The sequence below is a fragment of the Halichoerus grypus genome, chromosome 6, assembly GCF_964656455.1.
Source record: "Halichoerus grypus chromosome 6, mHalGry1.hap1.1, whole genome shotgun sequence".
Classification (NCBI taxonomy): domain Eukaryota; kingdom Metazoa; phylum Chordata; class Mammalia; order Carnivora; family Phocidae; genus Halichoerus; species Halichoerus grypus.
This window is the reverse complement of record NC_135717.1, coordinates 107,813,800-107,838,159: the sequence shown is the minus strand read 5'-3', so window position 1 is coordinate 107,838,159 and position 24,360 is coordinate 107,813,800. Positions and strand designations below refer to the sequence as shown.

Below are 24,360 nucleotides of genomic sequence, written 5' to 3'. Positions count from 1 at the left end.
GATGTAGAGATGGGAAACTTTGGCTAGCAAATATTTTTCAATGACTCCCCATAATTGAAAGACTATATTATTTGGCATGATTTAAAAAGCCCTTCATGACCTAGAAAAGTGTGATTACGGGCTGTGTATCAGAAATATTTGTGTGCTTCAAACACTGAAGCTATTCTTGACTTTCATTCTAGACCAGTGACTCTTGATCTTGAATGCACATTGGAATTACCTGGAGATATTTAAATAACTCAATGTCTGGGCTCTATCCCAGACTTAACTAGAACTTAAATCAGAATCCCTGGGGGTGAGGTCCCAAGACTGATATATTTGGAAGTTCTCCAGGAGCTTCTAACCTGTGGAGAGATTGAGAATTCCACTCCATGCCTACTAAAATAGAATTATAAATGATATAACCCCACTAGATACATTTTTAAAGCTCTACATGCTATCTAATACACAGCCAGAATTGAAAGACACTTAGTAAATAACCTTCCATCCTCCATCTATCACTTAGACCATAAGACTTTCTTGCAGTTATTTAAATAAGACAAGTCTATTATACCTTAGTGCCTTTTGCCTGGAATGTCTACTCTGGCTCTTTTATTTTTTTGTTTTCTCAAACTTCCAGCTTATCCTTTAAGATATAATTCCAGAATCATCTCCTATATGAAGGGAAGTCTGAAACTTACAACTCAGTTAAGTACTTGATCCTTTGTGCTCTTATCACTATACCTTGAACTAGATCGCCTACTGAAACTGGCAAAATGCTTTATGATTATTTGTTTATAGCCCTATTTGTCTTGGCAGAATACGTGCTTTCTGGAGGATAAAATTCACATTTATTCATGCACATTCCCCAAATTCATCACTAGAGCAATTGCTAACATGGTTGAAGCAACTGCAATATGCGAAGGCTTATTCTATGCTATTTATGTGGATGATTTCATTTCACCCTTAAAACAACCCCATGAGGTAGGCATTATTTTTTTTCTCATCACAATTTACAGAAGTGAAAACTGAGCCCCAGAAAGCAAATCCTGATGAACACCACACAGTTATTAAGTAGTAGCACCAGTTTGATATTTGGCAAATATGCAATAAATTATTGCCAGATGCATGAATAAATGAATAAAGAATAAAGATAATTTTCCCTTGGAGAATTATCATAACAATTACAATGTCAAAATAATTGGGAAAATATGATTCATTGTCTAAAAACTATTTTTAGAAATAACTTCTCAAATGAACCTGAATTTCAACAAAAGCAATGAGTAAATAAGGAAAAGATCCACAGATCAAAAATATGAGAAATTTAGGGGCACCTGGTGGCTTAGTCAGTTAGGCATCTGCCTTCGGTCATGATCTCAGGGTCCTGGGATCAAGCCCTGTGTTTGGGCTCCCTGCTCAGCAGGGAGTGTGCTTGTCCCTCTGCCCCTCCTCCCACCCATGCTCTCTCTGTCCCTCTCTCTCAAATAAATAAATAAAATATTAAAAAAAATATACGAGAAATTTATGTTAGGTCGGACTATACATCACATAGTACACAGAAACATATATTTTCTTTCCTTTTTTACTTTGAGAGAAATATCTGTAGAGCATGTTTCATAATCTCTATCAGATAATAGTGTTTAACCAGAGAATAATACTTTATCTGTCCAAAGACAACTGTATTTCTATGGATGTTGGCAGAGTTGGAGCCATCATTCAGCATCCACCTCAGTCAACAGTGTCGCTGTCACAGGACCCAGAATTGACTGTCATTCTCAACAGGATATGATATAAATATATCCATTTAACTGAGTTAAGTTGAAGCTCTCCAAATTATTTATAGTTGAAAGAATCCATCCTATATTTACCTTTCGAAATGTAAACAGACACTGCATCAGTCCTTGCCAATAACTGAGTTGTTTCTAACTTGCTTTCCATCTTTGATGCCACCTGGCAGGGGCTCTGCTCCCTGATAGGTTGGATTTGCATCTTGTATGACCCTACAGACACTTCTAATGGGCCCTAAGCTTTAGTTGCCTTATCTGTAAACCAGGAATAGTAATAAGACCTATGTCAGGCAGTCATAAGGATTAAATGAGATAATCAACCCACACAAAAGTCTAAGCACAAGGCAGCACACTGTCCGTGCCACAAAAGGTTTGCTCCCATTCCCATCTTCTCTCAGAAAACAGTGATGAACCCACTTTCACATGCACACAACAGAGTGAATGCACCACAGTAAAGGTTAAAACATACACACACACACACACACACACACACACACACACAAGTTTAACAAATGTATGGTCTTTTGTTTCTCTAGAAGTTTCCAAGTTAAAGATTATAACATTAAGAGATCCATTAAAAGGAAAAGACTGGAGATAACTGAAATCACATGGAAGGGGATGATTTTCTTCTCAAACATAATGATTTGGAGAAGGAAAAGTTTGGTGATGGTGGTTAGCAGTGGTGACAGTTACTGTTATTTAAAATTTGAGGCTGAGTTTAGAGCTGAGATAATCAGAAGTGCTCTAACAATAATGAATACAGTAATGATAAAGAGAAGGTCCAGGATAATGAGAAAAAAATGCTTACAATGTATTAAGCAGCCTGGGGGGAAAGGGACGGAACAGAAAGGATCAGGCTTTGGGTTTTTCTGTCATGATCTTTCTCCATTATGTATGTTACTGCACATTGATATAGCAGATTAAAAGGATCAGTAAAAAGTACCTGGCTTGGCATGAAAAATCAACTGGATATTGAACTCTAGGCAGGTTTTCACCAAAACCGGGAAGTCAGGTACTTAAAAGGAAGGGCCATGAGTCTGAACAGAGTTGAACTGCGTGGCTGCTGGCTGGCCCAGCCCGCTGAGGGAGGTGGCAGGTTTGAGGCCCAGAACACAGTCAACTGGAACCAGACAGATCCTCTGTCCAAGTAGGTGGACAAGACCTCATCAGTAGGATTTCTACTCCATGAACATCATGACTAGGTTGGGGTTTGGAGGGGGAGCAAATTGCAGGCCTCAGTTGAGTGGTCTGGCCCACCTTCATATCACATGAGAGTCATGAGCAGATCTCCCAAAAGAAGACCCCTAACCTGTGCCCACATTTTCTAGGTGGGAGTATAGGAAGCCTATGGAATTCCATCCTCTAAGATTCTTCTTCCAAACCTGTACTTGATAATGTTGGCTGTTCATGGTCCCATCATTTTGCTTTGTTTATTTTGATTTTTTAGTAACTAAGATTGAATATTTAAGCCATGTTAGAGTTGCATGTAATCTAGGAGAAAGATTTAGGATTTAAAGCCAAATAGTTTTGGATTCATTATTCATTTAGATTGAGTTCTTATCTTGACCACTTACTGCATGACTTCCTGCAAGTACAGAATCTTGCTGACCCTCAGCTTCCTCATTTTACAGATGAGAAGGTAAAAGCTAACTTTCAGCCTTGGCATGAGGATAAGATACCATGTGTCTGATGTACCTGGCACTGAGCCTGATACACAGCTGGTGCTCAAGAGATAATCATTTTATTGTTATTAAACAACCCAGAGAAACTTGCAGCCATAATATGTACTTTGAAAGGTTTAAGAGAGAGCACACTCTGCTTCCAACACATGCTATGAATAACAAAAGAGAGGATATGTCTTTGGAGCAAAAATAAAACCATGCATTGCAATCTGGGACCATCTGCTTATCCAAGTTCATATCAGGGTGTGGCGTTATTGTCACCCCATTGTCTTCTGTATTAGGCATGTGTTTTAAATGAGTGCCAATCATCAAGATGATGTAAATTTATTTACAAATAACAAACTGTACAAGATTTCTCTGAAGATGGAGCTGTTCTTCCAAACATAAATTAACCCCCCAATTTTCTATTCCTGCTCAAACTGAAGGCCAAAAGACAAGATATCTCTGTACAGAGCACTTGCCTTATGACTGTTTCTTACTAATCAGAACCTGAGATTCTGATGAACCTGAGACTATCAGGAGAACAGGAGTTGAGAAAGGGAGGGAGGATCCCATGGAGTAGACAGTAATGTGAAAGAACACGTCTAAACATAAGACTGTGCAAATACAAGAGCACAGGAAGTGGATTATCACTGGTAGAAAGTCAGTTAACAGTAGAAGTAATAGGATTATTAGAACAGGCATGACAAATAGGGGTTGTAGATAACCCTAAAAAGCAACATTAAACTCTAAGGCAATAAAACAGTGTCTGTGATTTCTGGAGACCACAGATATAATGATAACCAGGATAGGTATGTTTCACTTTAGATAGCAACCATGACTCTTCTTGCTATATAGGACCAAACAGAGAAACTATATTATTATTAAGTATTGATGTATTAACTTATACATTTTGAAGAAAGAAAACTGAAGTGCAGTGCTTAAAGGTTTTAACTCCTGTACCAATCTGTAAGAAGAAAGTATGCCTGAATCAAGTACAGTACAACCGAAAACTCTGGCCCCAAGTCTCCATCTGACACTCTTGGAGCCAAAAGTATTTAGGAATTTATATTTTTTCATATTTAAGAAAGTTAATAATGATGCACATAACATAATTATAGAAACTCTCAGTAGGATCGGGACCAGCACCCTGTACTCAAATGTGCTGTATTTCTACCATGAAACATACACATATTCGCACAGAGTTTGAGAAATAAAGATCGTAGTAAGCATCAAGTTAGTTTGGGTCAGATTTTGCTGCCAAATCAGTTATTTAAAAAATTGGGGGTTTTCAAAGTTCTTTGGATTTCAGAGTTATGAGAAAGGGTTTGTGAACCTGCATTTGGTTTGCCTCATTTTTAGGTAAGTGTGAACAATACCTAGTTTAAAACTTTTTCTGTTCCTTTTCACCACCTCTAGAATATCTAAATATTTTAAAAATCCAACTTTTAAAAATATAATTTGTCATCAAACATTCTCTATTTTTTATTTGTTTTTTTCCCCCTGGAAAATTTCATCAGTAGATTTTTTTCCCCCTACAGACCATAGTGATTATTGACCACAATGTAGTGGTCACAATATTCACACAAGAAATATCTGTTCACAACATGATAGGATACAGTGTTCTCGAGTCTCCTGAACTTACAACGGAAGTCACTGGTTGTCCATCCTGAAGAAGGAATTACCAAATCAACCTTCTCACCTACCTGGTGTGCCCTCTGACGTCTTTATCCCCATTCTACAGCAGTACTGAGCAATCCCGTAGTCCGCAATCTTTGCAATGATGCCAGCATTGGGATACAGGGTGAAGAGCAGCACATTGTGGGGCTTCAAGTCACGGTATATAATCATGGCCGAGTGGAGGTATCTGCCAGAAAACGTGCAGGCAGTGTCATTAAAATGTGATTATATTATTACAACTTCTGTCATGATTTCCTTAAATATGGATGTCCATTATGCAAAGCATCAAAACTTCTGTGCTAAGTTTGACCCCTCCACAGAGATGAAGAGATATCATAGAAGGAAATTAAAACATACGAGCCAAATACTACAAAACAAGCTTGTGCTTTTATTTTTTTTAAAGATTTTATTTATTTATTCAAGAGAGAATGAAAGCGAGAGAGATCACAGAAGGAGAGGAAGAGGGAGAAGCAGACTCCGGGCTGAGCAGAGAGCCTGACCCTGGATGGGGGCAGGGAGGGGGCTCAATCCCAGGTCCCTGGGATCATGACCTGAGCCGAAGGCATAGGCTTAACCGAGTGAGTCATCCGGGCGCCCCAAGCTTGTGCTTTTAAAACCAACCAACAAACCAACAAAAAGCGGGTCTATCTTGATAAGTGAGTGATTTAAACTTTAAGGCACAACCAGTTCAAGCAAAGTACCAGTTTTTGGTCATTTTTCTTTTGTATACCTAAGAATTATGTAAAAGGAATTCTGAATTCCCTCAAAGATCATATGACTATTTCAATTAGTTTAAAATGTAAATATGTTAAATAAGAGTTGATCGTATTTTGTTATAACTCCATTTAATAGTTTTGATTTTCTTAAAACCATATAGAAGTTTATCTTAGCTTTTAAAATTCTCTCTATTCCATTTCTTTTTTGATATTTATTTTTCTCTGATTAAAATGTTTCCTAAATTTGGGGAAAATATTTTCACCTTTTTCAATAATAACAAATCAACATAAAAAAACCTAGCTAGCTATCAATACCATAATCTGTTCAAAAATGTAATTTACTTTAAGCCCTATTCTATTATGAATTAAGATTAACAAAAAAACATTTTGGACTGAGAGTTGGAATGAGTAAAACAATGTCTTGGGAAAGGTGATCTTGGATGATGTTAAAGTCATTCCCTTTGGAGAATGATCCAATCAAACATAAGCAGTAGAGTTGGACACTGCAGGTAAAGATTAAAAAACAAAATAAAGTTTTAATCTTAACCAGGTCTTGTTCATTCTGTGCTCCAACAATTAAAGTAACTCCATTACCACCTTTCCTTACATATTCACAAAATTCAGATCCCCCCTCCCCCACTCTGTCTTCCCTGCTCCATGATGTCAAATTTGTTATAGCTCTCCACGTGATCTCACAGGTAAATTATGACCTATCTTGAAAGGACAATTTTTTACAGAACTTAACAGAGGTAAATTTAAATCCTTTGTTTGTCTGTGGCTTTTGGTTTGGGTTCACATTGTATCTATAAATATTTACTCCGTTACCTACTACCCATCACTGTTAGAGGGATTATGAGCAGAGTGGCAGCAATACTATGAACTTTCCACTGCATGATGGCCTAGAGTGTATGTATCATTTAATTGCATCAGCTGAAGCAGAACTAAATTTCTCTTCCAGGATCTAGTCAGGACATTTGACGTTAGGCCTACTCATTCTGCTCTACATATTTTTGGCTGAAAAATAAGATAAATGTACTAATGAAGTTGACCTTAACAATAAGTAATGGACTAGAAAGAAAAATTTACTAAGGGCTTACTGAAAGGCCATTAGCTACCCTTGCCTTGCTGGAAAGAAAAGCTGGGAGATTAAGAAGAAAAAAGTTAAAGCCAAGTCATGTATAATTGAATAGCATCCAAATCCTTCCTAATGCATGCCTCTTTCAGAATATTTATAGAATATAGACTCTCTCACAATTCTTCTCAAAGGTTAAAAAAATAAACTTAATTTGAAATAATGTCAGTGGGAGGGAAAGATTAACTGGGTTAGTTAAAATGTTCAGTTATAGAATTTAATCTTAAAAAATACAGTTTTAATAGCTTCTAATAGACTAGCAAAATAGCCTTTGATATATTAACAAGTACAGATCTTGCCTTACTGAAAATAATTCAGCCATAATTTATGCATTATGTGACAATGAGCATCGCCAAATATTTTATTAAAATAAACCGGTCTAAATGCTGTCAGTCATTCTTTAATTGTGATATCACTGGTGTTGCTAGGAAACCCCTTTCTTGATAATTTAAAGTAAACTTTATCTCACCCTAAGTAGAATTATTCTAAAAATGAGATGCATTCATTCATTTAACAAATATGTATTGGGTATCTAAGAAGGTCAGTCACCAGGGGATATAAAGCCATCATTAAATCTCTGCTTTTGAGGAGTCACACTTTAGAAGGAGCACCTAACACAAAGTCTTGCATACAGCCAACTCAAGGAACACGTGCTAGAGAGGCCATCTCTTCATGGCGCAGTTGAGTTTCACTGTGGAGATGGTATATGAGCCAATTCTACAGGAAAATGAATTCTGTAGGCAGACAAATCTGGGGACAAATGCCAAAACAGACATGGATGTCAATGAAAAGTCAAGACCTTCAGCATGATTAGAATGGCGAGTGAGGGCAGTGGAAAGGCAGGAGGATGGAGAGAAAGGCAAGAGGCATACACAAAGAGTTTCGATGCTACTCCAAGGAGTTTGGACATACTTCACAGATAATTTGGAACCACCAGGGAATTTCAAGCATAATTAGATTTTTATTTTTGGAGAAATATTCTGATAATTCCCTAGACATACTGGACCAAGGCAGCAGTAATAGCCTAAAAATAAATGAATCGATGAAAAAAGATAATGTGAAATAGTCAAAGACCTGGTGGCCAAATGGATACTTACTTTTGGGAGGAGAGGAATAGCCTAGATGTGACCACAATAATCTTCGTCAGCAAGTGGGAGATACAAGGGAAAGAGCAGATTCATGGTAGGAGGACATAGCAGAGAAAGGAAACTCAATTTTGTAAATAATGAAACATAGAAACTTATGGGAAATACAGGTGACCACATCTTCATAGGTAATTGAGAATTATGATTAAGAGCTCAAGGGAGAGGACTGAATTAGAAATGAAAGCTAATAGTTGTAGGCACTACTGTAAAAGAATATGGGAATGTGAAAGAAGTTCTTATATATCCCTCTAAACAGCTCCATCATTTAAGGGACTCCAGAGGAGTGTGATTTTATTGTCTCTTTCTACCTCTGTACCTACAGTTTTATGCTGAAATATTTTTGAGAAGGCAATCCCTAATGCTGAGTTTTTAAAAATATACTTAGTGCCGGGGCGCCTGGGTGGCTCAGTTGGTTAAGCGACTGCCTTCGGCTCAGGTCATGATCCTGGAGTCCCTGGATCGAGTCCCGCATCGGGCTCCCTGCTCAGCAAGGAGCCTGCTTCTCCCTCTGACCCTCTCCCCTCTCATGTGCTCTCTCTCTCTCATTCTCTCTGTCTCAAATAAATAAATAAAATCTTTAAAAAATAAAAAAAATTAAAAAAAATAAAAATATACTTAGTGCCGGTAGAAGACAGAAAGCTACTAAAATCTACTAGCCTCTTATAAAGATCCAGAAGGCTGTCCTGGCATTATGCTGAGAAGAAATCAGGCAAATTAAAGGAAAATATGCTGAGGTTTAATTTACTTCACCAGAAACTGCTGGATTTGTTATTTAAAGTAAGGTCTCAGAGAACCAGAGTAAGTTATCTTAGAGATGAGGTCTTTCAAACAGTCGTGAATGAAAAATAGTAATTCTTCACTTTCTAAATAAACATTTTGGGAAATATGTGGAAGAACTAGGGGAAAATTAGGATCTGGGCTTAGTTAAATTAAGGAAAGCAACTGATCCAGCTCTGAAATACATGAGACTTTGTTGCACATTATCTAGATTAATTTAATACACGGTTCCCCCTGGTGTTCAAAAGCAGATATACCCAGCCAAATCCAAACCTCCGCAATACTGTCTCATTAATAATCTGTAAGTTTTTCAGTAATTTCTGGACTCTTTCAGAAAAGAGTTATTTTATGTTCTTGTTCTATTCTCTATACACTATCAAGTTATATCTTCTTGGTTTGGTTTTGTTTGTTTATGAGCAGTGTTTGTTTTCCTTACCATCCATTCCATTTACATTTCTGGAGACTGCCTGGGAGGAAAAGACGCAGTCCCATATAGAGGAATAGGTAGGCTGTCCTCCCTCCCTCTCTCCCTCGCCCCCTACTCTCTCTCTCCCCACTCCCTCTACTGCCAACAGATATTTACTGAGGGCCCACTGTCCCAAGTGCCAGGGATAGGAAGGTGAACAAGACGGCAAGTCCCTGCTACCGTGGCCCTTACATTCTAGTGACAGACAATGAACAAACTTTTTAAATGAAAACATAAAGAATACCAGGTAGTGAAAAGTGCTATAGGTGCCAGAGAGACGTAAGGTAGGCAGGGACATCCTCTCTGAGAGGAAACCTGAAAGAAATGAGAAGTGAGCCAAGAGGATATCTGGGGCTCAGACACTCCTAGTCAAGAGAAGAACTTTAGTAAAGCCCCGGGTATATTTGAGATACCTCAGAGCAGCAAGTGGCTGAGCACAGTGACCAGAGAGTGAGATAGGGGAGGATTGATAACAGGATAAAGACTTGATCCAACTTCCATGAAGAAAAACCACCATGGCCGCCGCCATGTGAGGAGCTAGTTATATAGGGCAAAGGTGAAGGGGAGTGGGCCGGTTGGGCAAGGAGCCCTGACTACAGTTCAGCTGTGGGTAGGGAAAGAGACTGTGAGCAGTAGCTGCATTAAGATATGTTTTGATGGCAGAGCTGAATGTATTTGCTTAAGGATTAGGTATGGGAGGTGGGAGAAAGGACGGAATGAAGGACTACTCCAAGGTGAGGAGATGGGGCCAGTGGAGGAGGAGGAAATCCAGACTTTAATCTGGGAGGTCTTCAATGATCACAAAAGTCCTTGAAATGTTACGCATTCAGTATTAGTCACAGTTTACAGACTCTAACAAAAAGGGTTTCAGAGGCGTAAAATCACAGTTACTAAGTGTGTGGAGCAGTGATGTCTCCCAGTCCCTTTGTTTCCAAAGACCATGGCCTTTCCACTCTCTTGTGCCTTCTGGGGCCAGCTGGCTGCAGGGCTGGGTGTGCGCCTGACAGTCGAATCACCCCAGTCCCCTTCAGAAATCCAGACCAGTCTTTCCTTATTAGAATTATCCATGAGAACTGACACTTTCCTTGACACTCTGAAACGTAACATTTTTTTAGGGGAAGGAGGACACTACAGCATTAACGTCTGAGCTCTGGAGCAGGACTCCTGGGTCCAAACTCTCCTTTCACTATCTAGGAGGTTCTGTGTGGCCTTCCTACTCTTATTTTATGAAATTACAAAATCTGATCAGGGAAATGGTAGTTTTTCCCTCAAGTTGTTTGTGAAATGTCACTGGGACATAATGTTACTGGAAAGTGCTGTTCTCCAAGCCTGAGAGTAAGTTCAGGCTCCCTCTTGTCACATACTGAGTAGAAAACCCCATGACCGAATTAATTACCTCAAGCCATCAGCCACATGTAGCGCAATCCTGTGCTGCAGGGTTCTGGTGAGACTTCCTTTGTCCTGCTGAAGCAAGCGGTCCAGCGAACCCTTGGAGGCCAACTCCATCACCAACATTCGAGGACGAATCCCAGCCGCCAGCAAAGATATTAAGCTGGGGTGGTGGAGGTGACAAAGGACCACCAGCTCCTGCAAAAGTAAAAAACATTTACACGTACTACAGCCCCAGTATCTCCTTCCTAAGTGTCTTGACACTTTGGGCATGGTTTTCTCTGGGAAACTGGATTACAGCAAATGTTCCATTTCTTCCTTGGTCTTTTTTGTATTTTCCACATATTCAGGAATAAATGGCTTTTTAAAAATGTATTTTGAACAAACATGTTAAGTTCTGTCTTTCCCTTTGCTCTGTGTCTTTCAGAAGATTTAATGCAGGGACAGTCCACACGCTGTGGTTACACTACCAGGTCATGTCATTCTTATCTAGTGAATCCTAGTTAGCCACAGAGTCCTCCTCCGCCCCGGATTCTGAGCAGCCACTTCTAATCAACTGCAACTAGCAGGTGAGGTACAATGTGCCTATCATTAATGGTTTCATGACCAGACAAGTTTCCTGAGAGTGTCTAAGACCACAGGGATATAAGGTATCACTCCTCCTGAAAACTCTCTACTAACTTCCTATTACTTTCGGATTAAAACCCCGTGTACTTACACAGCCTTCGGGGCCTGATCTGACCTGCCCCCAGCCCATCTCTCAAACCCTCTATGCTTAATGCAGCATTCTTCCACCACACTGGTGTCCATTCAGTTCTCTGCACATGCCCAGCTCCTTCATTCCAGCCACAAGGCCTTGGCCCATGCTGATCCTTCTGCTCTGAACCCCTTCCCCTTCACAGGGCCAAAGGCTTCTCCTCATTCCAATCTTAGCTCAAATACTCTTACTCTCTCAGAATGACTTGCCCTGAACCACCCTCACTAGAGCAATCCCCAGCTGCAACAATGTCTCCCCGAGGAGTCAGAGATACCATTTTAGCTTGAACAGAGAGGTCTCCTTTCTGATGTAATCCTCTTCCTAGCCCACATCCTGTGAGACTTTACAATCTCCTTTACTGATACCATGGTCTGTGAATGCCATACATACTTCACTCTATATTTCACTTTACCCTGAAACCCAAATTTAGTTAAAATTTATAGTTCATGTGATATTAAATTGATTCATGTTTTAAACTGTGATTTCTGCAGAAGCTCTGCCTCTTAACAATCAGCTTCAAAGGTGTGGAGTATCAGTGCCAACTGCCTTTGTCAGGACACGGGAGTGTGGAGAATTCTGCAAGCTGAAGAAGAAAGGCTGAATACCCTGAGCAGGGATTTTCCAAGAACAAAAGCTCCAGACTGCAACCATATTTCCTTAGTGGATAAAAATCTTTTTTTCCTCTGTCTGATCAACTCAGTTGGTTCAAACTGAGAAGCAGTCAAGTTAGGTCTGTTCGCTTTCAGAGGCCCAGGCAGAAAGAAGCCTAATTCAAATTTTCTATCCTCAAAAAGCACTCACTGATTTCAAGGAGAAAGGAGCAGGAGACTCTAATAGATCAGCTCCAGTTCATGACCACTGGTAGAATGACCCTCAAAATGCAGCACCGGATACCTGAAGTGCTTTCCTTTTCTTTTTTCTTTTTCTTTTCCTTCTTTTTTTTTTAAGAACAAGCACGGGTGCCTGGGTGGCTCAGTCAGTTAGGCATCTGCCTTCAGCTCAGGTCATGATCCCAGAGTCCTGGAATCGAGCCCCACACTGAGCCCCATGTCAGTCTCCCTGCTCAGCAAGGAGTCTGCTTCTCTCTCTTCTTCTGACCCTCCCTCCTCCACTTGTGCTTTCTCCCTCTATCTCAGATATATAAATAAAATCCTTAAAAAAAACCAACAACAACAAGCACATTACACACTCTACAGCTACTATTTCTCCTATCATTTCCTTGGGTCACCGAGCTGCCTATACATTACTCAGTCCTGTATACATTCTTAGTGTTCTGATTTTCAACAGGGTTCCCTGAGCACACTGCATAAAATTTGAAACATATATTAAAGACTAATGATCAAGGCTGAAAAATCAATTTATACAACCAATTGCCTACAGATTGAAAGAGACTGTGCCCAGATTTGCTTCATAGACTTGCTCCTATATATAAAATGTTTCTTAACTTATTTCTAGAGCCACAGTGTAACTTCTGATAGTACTAATAAAATTACTCCAGGATATTTTACACAGACATGGAATTATTTTCATTATCCAGAATAACTAATATATTGTAATTGTGCCTTTTTTTTAAAAGAGTTGACACAAGTCATTTAGTTTCAGATTTAGGCAGAAATTACTTTTCTTTTTTTCTTTTCTTTTTTTTATTTTTTTTTAAATAAGAATGAATAGATTCAAAAATACAGTTGAATTCTGGCATAAGATTACAGAATTCAAATTGGATTTTACCTTTGCTCTCACTCTGACTCACTGTCTCATTCCTACTTCGGGAAAGTCTCAGAAAATAGAATAAATCCCCACCAGTACTCAACATCAGAGATGGTACTAGAGTGACCACCGATGGCTTTCCATCAACATCCACTCACTTTTCTTTCTTCCTAAGGGTACCTTGATTTTTGCTGAGTTATCCAACCCTCACCCAAGCAGACTATGAATTTTAGGGGGTAATGACCCCAACTCCAGCCTCAGGAAAAGGTGCAACTATTCTAAGTAATACCATCCCCGCATTACCATAGAGATTGATTGAGTGACACAGGCCTCAGCCAATCAGTGCACAGCACCATCCTGAACATAAAGTGCTTATGGAGAAAAGAACATGTGATAGAAGTGAAACCAAGAGAAATTTTTAAATGAGCCACTGTGTATAGGATTTGAGTTCCTCTGAAATACAGGACCTCAAAAGAGGTACCCTCTTTTCTTCTGTACTTGGGGTGTAACTGTGATGCTTGGGACAAGAATTCTCAGAACACTGTCTTTTCTTCATTTTTCAACAGGAGAAACAAAACAAACTTTTTTTTTCCTCCATGAGGAAAGGACAAAGGTGGGATTTCATAACTAAACTCAGGTAGACTTGGGGGAAATGCGGTCATTTTGCATTTTCACAAACACATGCAAAACCAGAGTTCCAGGAGACTACCAATGTCCGATGTAATGCAATAATACTATTGGATTTCTTACTTGTCTTAACAGTCTAAGTGATGTATGTTTATTGAAAATCTTCACAGCCACTTCTTCTCCTTCATAGGCTGCTCGATAAACAGATCCAAAACTGCCATCACCTTTTGAAAAGAAAGTACAAAGCACTTCAGTTAATCTGTCCAAGCAGAAAAGCTAGGTAAATTATATCGGTGGTAATTACATATGTTGTATATGTGAACAGAAATCTGACCCACTTGTTTCACTGAATCAATTCTCCTCTGATGCTTCCACTTCCGTCTTCTACTCTGTGAACTATGACGCACCTAAAGATTTCGTTCCAGCCTTCCCGTCTTCTGTCTACATTCTCCCCACTCAACTACCTCACCGACTCCTTAACTTCATCTCTTTGTATATGTTGAGTATTTCACATCTTCATCTACAGCCACAAGCCACCTTCTGAACTCTATCCTATATTTACAACTTTGCATTGGAGATCACTGGCACGCCCCTCCAAATCTCAACTATGCTCCATCGGAAGCCACCCTCATCATCTTGTCTCCAAACTAGTTTTTATTCTGCCTTATATATCTGATTAAAAAAAAAAAAAAAACCCTCTTTTCATTGTCATTCTAGAGTCAAAACTGAAAAATCATCTTAGTTCTTTGCCCCTGCCTCCTTTCCATTTCCATTTCCACCGCACCCATTTGATGCCCTTGGTGCTTTCTGCCTAGACTGTGGAGGCCTCCTGAGTTCATCCCCTCCAATGCAGTCTACGTCTCCTACAAAATCAATCTCCCTATAATTACACTTTGATTGGTCACTCTCTTGTTCAAAAACAAATTATTCTACGCTGTCTACTAAATAAGATCCCAAATCAAGGACAAATCCATATTGTAGCTCCGAATTCCCCTTGTGGTTCTCTTCCTGTCCTACTGCTCATTCTCTGGGCTCTAGCCCAGTGGTTCTCTCAGTTTGGGCTGCACAGGACATCCGAGGAGCTTTCTAAAAATACCAGTGTCTGAGTCTACCCTCAAAGATTCTGACCTAATTAATCACAGGAGTTACTGGTCATTAGGATTTTTTCTTTTAATTCCCCAGGTGATAATAATGAAAACCAGGGTTGAGAACAACTGTTCTGGAAAACTGGAATAGCCAAAATTTCCTGAACATGCTTTGTATCTTCAGGCTTCCATACCCTTGTTACACGGTCATTTAAAGAGCTATGCTGCTCCATCATCTCAACTTCTTGGTGTTTATCAAGTCTGTAAAGCACAATTCAGATTGAGATACCAAAGCCTGAGAAATCGACCATCATCAACTCCATGGACTGTTACTCTTCACTGACATACAATGTATCCTTATTTGTACAGTATTTATGGTTCTCATATAGTACTTTGAAATACAAGCACTTGATCAACATAAGTGAATGAACTCAGAAAAATCTACAGAGAAACAGAACAATGTTGAGATCTGTTATTTCTAAGTGGTGAAATTATGCATCTATGAGAAGCTTAGGTATTTTGTATTTTTTAATATTTTTGTTTTTTTATTGTGTATTTTCATCTCTATGATAAGTATATGTAAGCATATATTACTTTATGCTCAGAAACACTGTACATTAAGAATAAAAATAAGTATTCATTTGAGCATATGTCATATTTCTACTAGATTGTAGACATGCTAAAATTATTGTCTGTGTATTTTCAGCCTTGGTATCTTCCCATCCCTTCCCTCCAGTACTCAATAAATATCCAACTTCTAAAACCATTAGTGGGGAGCCTGGGTGGCTCAGTCGTTAAGCGTCTGCCTTCGGCTCAGGTCATGATCCCAGGGTCCTGGGATCGAGCCCCGCATCGGGCTCTCTGCTCCGCGGGAAGCCTGCTTCTCCCTCTCCCACGCCCCCTGCTTGTGTTCCCTCTCTCGCTGTGTCTCTCTCTGTCAAATAAAATCTTTAAAAAAAAATAAATAAATAAAAATAAAACCATTAGTTAATATTGATGGTATTGAGAGTTTTGGAGAGAAAGGAAGGCTATCGGATCAGTTAAGTATTTGAATCAAAGCAAGATTGGGCAAACAGGAGAGGAAAAAGAGAAAGAAAACAAGTGGAAGGGGAATGGAGAGAAAGGGCAAGATAGATGGACACTTAAGTAATAGATGCTCCTGTTTTGGTTCCCCTCAATCTGGAAAGCTATCAACAACAAAGAAAAACAAAACAAATAATACATTATATGTTAATAAAAAATGAAAAAAAACCACACAAATAGGCAGAGAGAAGAAATACACTCTAAGGAGATATAAAATTTCAGGTGAGAGGAGTAGAGATTTCTAATTTTTTAAAGTCCTTCCCTATTTCAGAATCACTGCCATATTAAAATGGAGCATGGACTGTCATCTCAGATGGCTAACAGTAAAAATAAGGTTAAGGACTGTTATTGTGCATTTGTGGCACCGAAGTATGAAAGAAACTTGAAGGCAAGGAAACCTTCCTAACCCCATCAGATCACACCACTGAAGTACCTCTCTATTGCGGCTCTCTGGAAAAATAGTCCCCTGAAGAGGAAATACACCTCACAAGTCCTCAAACAGACACACAAACCCCCACACCTGTGCATTTAAATTTTTTTCATAAAACAAGTCTATTAATATTTACAAGTCTATCAAGAAGTGTCATATAGTAACTGCTATCTTGGAAGGAAAGTGTTAACCGAAGGCCTGAAATTCACTCCCGCCTTACAAGGAAAATGGCAAGGAATGATCTCTATCACATTACCCTAGCATAAAAATACTGGGAAGTCTCTGATTATAAAATGTTTTTAGAAGGATATATCTCATTTGTTTAGATCAGTGATTCTCAACTAGGGTGATGTTGCTCCCCTACCCCTACTCTCTACCTTTTGCAATGTCTGGAGACATTTTTGATTGCCACACCTTGGGGGGGGCGGGGGTGGAGGAGATACCACTGACATCTAGTGGGCAGAGGCCAAGGCTGCTACTAAACATGCTACAATGGGGGACAGCTCCCATAACAAAGAATCAATCAGTCTAAAACAGCAATAGCGCAGAGTCTGAGAAACCCTGATCTAAATTGTAAATAAACATGGGATTTATGGGTTTATGGGACGTGAGACTGGAAACTGGGAGTACTTATATAAACACTTTCCTCTGTGTAATTAATGGAATACAGAACACAGGTGCTTTTGGAGGTGGTCAAAGGTAAAAACTTCCAGTTATAAGATAAATAAGTACTAGGGGTGGAATGCACAGCATGATGACTACAGTTAACACTGCTATGTGCTATATATTGAAAGTTGTTAAAAGAGTTAATCCTGTACTATCTCAACACCAATAAAAAAATATTTTTTCTTTTTCTTTTATTTTATATCTATATGGGATAATCAATTTTAACTAAATTCATTGTGGTTAATCATTTCATGATATATGTAGAGTCAAATCACTTGCTGTACACCTTAAACTTGCACAGCGCTGTATGTCAATTATATCAATAAAACTGAAAAAAAAAAATCCCACAAGAACTTCAAAGTTAATTCTGTGAACATTTCTACATACATTGCTCAGAAAGGGTGCATTAATATGAGATACATCTTAATGCACTACTAAGAGTTATTTTGGGGAGTTTTGTCTGAAGCTTGAGACCCCTTCAGAGAAAGACTGCAGTATGACTGGTACTTACCTGTACCGTTGGAATCACAAGTCAAGTTTGGTATTGGTTAAGATTTAGGATTTGGCATTGACAATTCAGCATTTTGTGTTAATCCACTATTACTAATATATTCACTTCCAGAGTTCCAAAGCATTCAAATTCATTCTAAATTTCTCAATTGATGTGAAGAATAAAGGTACAAAGCAGTTTGCCTTTACATGTCATGTCCCAAATTTTGGACATTCTTTATTAATAATTTTAATGTACTGACAGACATATTTTAGGCATTCTTTCTCTGGAAATTTAATTAAAATTAAATATAGACAGACACAACAATGAATACTCCACAAAGTAAAGCCAGAACTGTCTTCAAATACTTTACATTAATTCAACCCAATGCTCTTCATGGTTCCCAATGACTCTCAAGAAGGTTCCCAATGACTCTCAAGACTTGAGTGTGTCACCAACTTAATGCTTCTCAATTTTTCATCCCAAACTGCTTTTTATGACTATTTTTATGAGAATTCATCCTTGTCATCCTGAGGAACAAAACTGCTCCTCTGACCACCTCGAGGTGTTCTTCCTTTATTTATTCTGTCTTTTTGAGACTGAAAAATGACTGCATTACACAATTGAAAATCTTCTTATCTGCCTCCTCCATTTCCGGCACTTAAAGCAAATGCAAGGACATATTTCACAAATATGTGTGCTTCCACAGCAGCCCATCCTGATCTTGAACCTAGTCCATAAGAATGTGTGCAAAGCAAACTCCATGTCTGTAACATATTACTTTCAAATAGATCATTCCGGAAAAAAAAAAAACCATTATAACAAATATATGAAGACACTACAAACTATGACAATATATTTGAATATTTTCTAGGTTATAAGGAAAAATTACATCCTAATTTTTATTCTCAAACCAACAAAAATAGTTACCTAAGAGAAACTCTGGAGCTTGTTCAAATTCCAATTCATCATTATTCAACATAATATTTCTAGGCAGGTCAGCCAAAATTAAGTCAGGAGCAATTTGAGATATTGGAATGGTGAGCCTTGGTTGATCTGGATTTATTAGAAGGTCTCCTGAGAAGTACATAAAACATTTTTTTTTTAAACAAACTTTTAAGGATGTACATAAAATTGCACAAAAAAATCACATTTCCTATGATTTCTAATCACTCTTTTAGGTTTTCTTACCAATCTTATTTTTCTCTAGAAAATCTGAGAAAGTTTTAGAGGTTCGATTAATACCTATCTACTTGGAAAGTTAAAAATTTATTCCTAGGTTCACTCATTACAAACTACATTCAGAACTGCCTTAGACCTATCTGACATCTGTAGAGAATAGAAATAATCTATTCTCTACTTTTACCACATTTGTGAGTGAGGGCACTTATTGCATGGTTAACAAGTTGCTAAGTTTTTCTATGTATCATCCTATTTTATTTTTTATGCAAGTATAATTAACATACAGTGTTATATTAGTTTCATGTGTACAATATAATGATTCAACACTTCTTTACATTTCTCAGTGCTCATCATGATAAGCCTACTCTTAATCCCCTTCACTTATTTCATGCATCTCCATACCCACCTCCCTTCTGGGAGTCTGGGTTTTTCATGCCTCTTTTTTTTTCCTTTGTTTGTTTGTTCTATTTTTTAAGTTCTACAAAGAGTGAAATTATATGGTATTTGTCTTTGTTTGTCTGACTTATTGCATTTAGCATTATACCTTCTAGATCCATTCATGTTGTAGCAAATGGCAAGATTTCATTCTTTTTAATGGCTGAGTAATATTCCACTGTGTGTATGAGTACTCACACACACATATATACATATACCCCACATCTTCTTTATACAATCATCTATCAATGGACATTTGGGTTGCTCAACATCACTAATCATCAGGGAAATGTAAATCAAAACCACAATGAGATATCACCTTATACCAGTCAGAATGACTACAATCAAAAACAAGAAATAACAAGTGTTGGCAGGGATGTGAAATAAAAAGAACCCTCATGTGCTGATGGTGGGAATGCAAACTGGTGCAGCCACTGTGGAAAACAGTGTGGATTATCCTTGAAAAATTAAAAATAGAAATACCATTTGATTCTGTTATTCCACTACTGAGTATTTACCCAAAGAAAATGAAAACACTAATTCAAAAAGATAATGTACCCCTATGTTTACTGCAGCATTTTTTACAATAGCCAAATTCCAGAAGCATGAATCTATTTTCATCCTCATAACAATTCTATGAGGTAGGTTTTAGTATTCCTATTTCACAGATGAGGTTATGTTGCTCAGTAAGCCAGTATTCAAACTCTCAAACCCAAAATGTTCTGAATCTAGAACACAAAGGTCTTATTGGTAACAGATATAATCCATCTTTCTCAGCTGTCACTCTAACTGAATGTAGTATCCTCTAACTCATCCCTTATGGATAAGAATAATTTTTACATTTATTACAAAACTCCACAAATATTGAAAGTATCACTTAAAAACATCTGAAAGTTATATCAACACTACCTTCTTCTGCTTTCTTCGTCAAGTCATCAAGTAAGATTTTTTGATGCTCTTCACCATCATTAAAACTATATAATGCCCATTTCTTCAACAGGGTTTCTCCTTCACCACAGATATCAATCTCCAGTAATCCAGGAAACCATTCTTCCATAAGAGAATCAATGTGGTCCACAACTTGGCCCAGAAGAATACAGCCTACGTAATCCAAAGGAGAGCTCATCAACACCCTATCTGAACCATATTCTGTTTCAAAGCTGGAAATTACAGAGTTTTTTTAAAAATGTTTAAATTTCTTTAGTGGTACATTTCAAAGTTTTGAATTAATTTCCTTACCTTTTCTACAAGAAGGAACTGTAATTTTTAAGAAACTCTCTGGGTGATTGTCTAAGACTTCAGATCCTACCAGACAATAAGCCTCAGGAGACCAATTCAAGTAGATGCCTTGTCGCCAATACATTCTGTTTGGGCGAAGTGCTCGTTCTGAAAGAAGTTTAAATGGACCCAAATATGTCCATTAATTATGAAATATTCCATAAATTAAAGAAGCAGAAAAATCACTGCACATGCCACAAGTAACTAATAGAGATATATTTGTTTTGAAACACAGTATTGGAATTGTTAATGATACAAGTCCTCATCCATATCTATTATACATGAAATTAAGTATTTTAGCCTTAATTTTGCAAGCAAATAAACAAAATACCCAGTAGGTAACCCAAGAGAGAGTTCAAGTTCACAATGTTAAATAGTTTAATATATTTAAGAGAAGAAAAAGAATCATAAATAAGTTCTCATAACTTTAATTTTTTTTTTTTCCTAAGAGAGAGAGAGCACGCACAAGTGGGGGCTGGGGAGGGGCAGAGAAAGAGGGAGAGAGAATCTTAAGCAGGCTTGATCTCATGACCCTGAGATCACGACCTGAGTTGATATCAAGTCAGATACTTAACCGACTGAGCCACCCAAGCATGCCAAGTTCTCATAACTTTTAAAACTCTTAAAAGGAGGTTGGTTGTCACACTCAAATCAAAACTTCCTGAATGTTTCGTTTTAATGCAATGTAACTACCTATATATTTATTAATTGTAAGCAAGATAAGGTTTATTTCAGAATACAGTAACACCTGCATAAAGCTATTTTTAACCCCCCCAAAATGATATTTTCCCTTTGGAGCACTAAGGTCTCCCTTTCTTCTGGAAGAAAGAGCTAGCATTATAAACACCCATTTTTATTCTTTTTTATAAATCCCTCAGGAATTGTGCAGCAGAAGAGAGCTATTTAAGTCTCTACACTGAATGGTCTGAATGGTCACAACCTGGTTACCTTTGTTAAGTAAAACTCCCTGGCTTTGCAGTGATAGTCACTTCTAGTTTTTCTTTGTTCATTTGTGTGTGTGTGTGTGTGTTTATACACCAATGACTCCTCGTAATCTTACCTTCTAAAATTGTTGCTTCTAGTCTACTTTGGCCTAGAAAGCAAGATATTCATACTTATTCTAAGTGTGTCTAAAATAAAAACAAAAAGGTTTTGAGTGAGGACTTGAGAAATCTCCTTTTTGACAAACTGCATGAACTTATATGAGCCCATGTGTCTTTCTCTTGGCTACTCTGAAGTCTTATGAACTTATTTTCTGATTTTCAGTGGCCTTACAAATAAGTAAACTCTGTGAAAAATGACATGAAAATTTTAATACGCTTTCCCCCTAACTTCTCAAATATTAAGTCTTCATTAAATACATACCTCTTCCTGAAAGCATGTAAGGTGAAATTTCAAGTAATCGATTAATTAACCTGGACCAAAATCCCATTGGAAAGTAAGGCATTTCATATAGTCGAATGATAATTTCAGAGTTCTCACAATGGGGAAGTTCTATCACAGGTCTATGGTCAGACAAACTAAAGAGAAAAGGACATCAGCATTATATAGCTTCATAAAACACCTAACCATGTTAACCAAAGTGCTTTCCTCCTTAAAATCAATGAGTTGAAGATAAATATTCTAGGCAATGGCACTTTTTGATAATGTTCTTTTGAGACATGCCCTTCCTTCTTCAAAAATTCAGTGGCCGATTAATCAATTCAAATGCATGCTCAGATGCATGACATTTTTTCAGCAATCCTATTTACACTAATAAATAAATTATTACAATTAGTTATGCATAGACAAGTTTTAAGGGATTATATAAAACTTGAAAAAATGCATGTCCCAGAAAAAAGTGTATATGTATTTTTGGAATTGGATAGCATCTACCAATCAATGCAATTTTCATGTCGTACACCTTATAACATTTCCCAGCAGTAAGAAAATATAAAGCAACAAGAAAAATTTCTATAATACAGGATTAGAATGTAGGCCTTCATTGTATTGCCACTTTCCTCAGAAAATTCACTGCCATAATTCTTCTGATGAAAACTCACTATCTCCCCAGAACTTGTCGAATATAACTCTCTCAATGCCATGTAAGGATACACACGAACACACACACACACACACACACACACACACACACACACACACACACATCACTATTTACCTTTCTTAAGTAATTTAAGCAGTGGTTAACGAAATAGTAATTATATACACAAAACAAGTATTTACTATAACTTTAAAATGTCAAATATAGTATTTTCATTAAAAGTAAATGCTACATTTCAATAGAAATTGTGCACAAGAATCAAAAAAAATTAATACATTTATAATAAACCAAAGTTATTTTGACAAAACATATAATAGATGGTGAATTTCCACAGGGTAATTGAATTTTTAAGTTTAGGTTTACCTGCTTGGAACCAGCAAATATTCTTCTCCTATTGGCAAGGCAATCTGGAATTTTTCTAGGAGTTTAAAGTACTGTGACATGTAGTTCTTTGGAAATCTCTTCTTCTTTGAAAGAAATTTTTCCACATCTCTACGTGAAATGATTCCTTTAGGATGTTTTGGATAGCCTTCTACTTTCACTGTCAAAATCTGAAAGATTTAACCTTGTTAAAAATCACTAGAATTTATTTTCTGAAGTTTTTTTTTAAGATTTATTTATTTATTTTAGAGAGAGAGTGTGCATGAGCAGGGGGAGGGGCAGAGGGAGAGAGAGAGGGGGAAAACAGACTCCCCGCTGAGTGCAAAGCCCAGTGTGGGGCTCAGGGCTTGGGGCTCTATTCCAGGACCCTGAGATCATAACCTGAGCTGAAACCAAAAGTCAGACGCTTAACCGACTGAGCCACCCAGGTGCCCCTATTTTCTGAAAGGTTTTGAATTTAAAGCATTTCATGTCTTTGCTCGGTGAAAATGATCAGAACAATTTTAATGTTTTCAAGTATAACACAGGACCTAAGTTCTCTACTAGCAGCTATGTAACCTGGAAGCCCAGTGGGGCAATCACTCTTCCACAAAAGATTTATTAAATTAAGGGAGTGAATTCAAATCCAAAATTAAAGAGATCCTCTGAAATCAATGAATCTTTTTTTTTATTTCTAATTTTTTTTATTTTATTATGTTATGTTAGTCACCATACATTACATCATTAGTTTTTGATGTAGTGTTCCATGATTCATTGTTTGCGTATAACACCCAGTGCTCCGTTCAATACGTGCCCTCCTTAATACCCATCACCAGGCTAACCCATCCCCCCACCCTATTTCTAATTTTAACACATTTTCATTTTGACAATTTCCCTTTTTTACCCAATTATTAGTACGATGAACAAAGTTTTTCCAAATGATAAACCTTTCTTTACCACTTACGAAACATGACTTACTACTTTTTTTTTTTTTAAACCTTGGTTGAGTATCTCAGTTGCTGAGTTACCTTCCTTTTTTTTTAAATTTTATTATGTTATGTTAGTCACCATACAATACATCATTGGCTTTTGATGTGGTGATCCACGATCCATTGTTTTCATATAACACCCAGTGCTCCATGCAGTACGTGCCCTCCTTAATACCCATCACTGGGCTAACCAACCCCCCTCCCCCCTCCCCTCTAAAACCCTGTTTGTTTCTCAGAGTCCATAGTCTCATGGTTCATCTCTCCCTCCAATTCCGCCCCCCCCATTTTTCCCTTCCTTCTCCTAATGCCCTCCATGCTATTCCTTATGTTCCATATAAGGAAATCAATGAATCTTAGGCCTTCCCCAGCTCCAGTTAACAGATCTATCCAACACCCCCATCCTTATTATAGTCTCATCAACAATATATTCACAGGGAAATTATCTTCCAGACTGTGTTCTCACTACAGATTTGCCATAGGCACGTTACTTTACATTTA

At 37.8% G+C, this 24,360-nt stretch overlaps 1 protein-coding gene across 5 annotated transcripts in view; it reads right to left on the bottom strand.

The window, feature by feature from the left end:
* LRRK2 (leucine rich repeat kinase 2) overlaps nt 1-24,360 on the bottom strand; it is a 138,909-nt gene that overhangs the window by 25,272 nt on the left and 89,277 nt on the right. For all 5 annotated transcript variants that reach the window (XM_078075890.1, XM_078075887.1, XM_078075886.1 and 2 more), the window contains 8 exons: nt 22,877-23,064; nt 21,838-21,992; nt 20,434-20,580; nt 20,104-20,295; nt 18,508-18,654; nt 13,947-14,047; nt 10,740-10,930; nt 5,134-5,294 (listed from right to left, as the gene is read on the bottom strand). In XM_078075890.1, the coding sequence (XP_077932016.1) occupies nt 5,134-5,294; nt 10,740-10,930; nt 13,947-14,047; nt 18,508-18,654; nt 20,104-20,295; nt 20,434-20,580; nt 21,838-21,992; nt 22,877-23,064 (1,282 nt within the window). The remainder of the gene's footprint in view (nt 1-5,133; nt 5,295-10,739; nt 10,931-13,946; nt 14,048-18,507; nt 18,655-20,103; nt 20,296-20,433; nt 20,581-21,837; nt 21,993-22,876; nt 23,065-24,360) is intronic.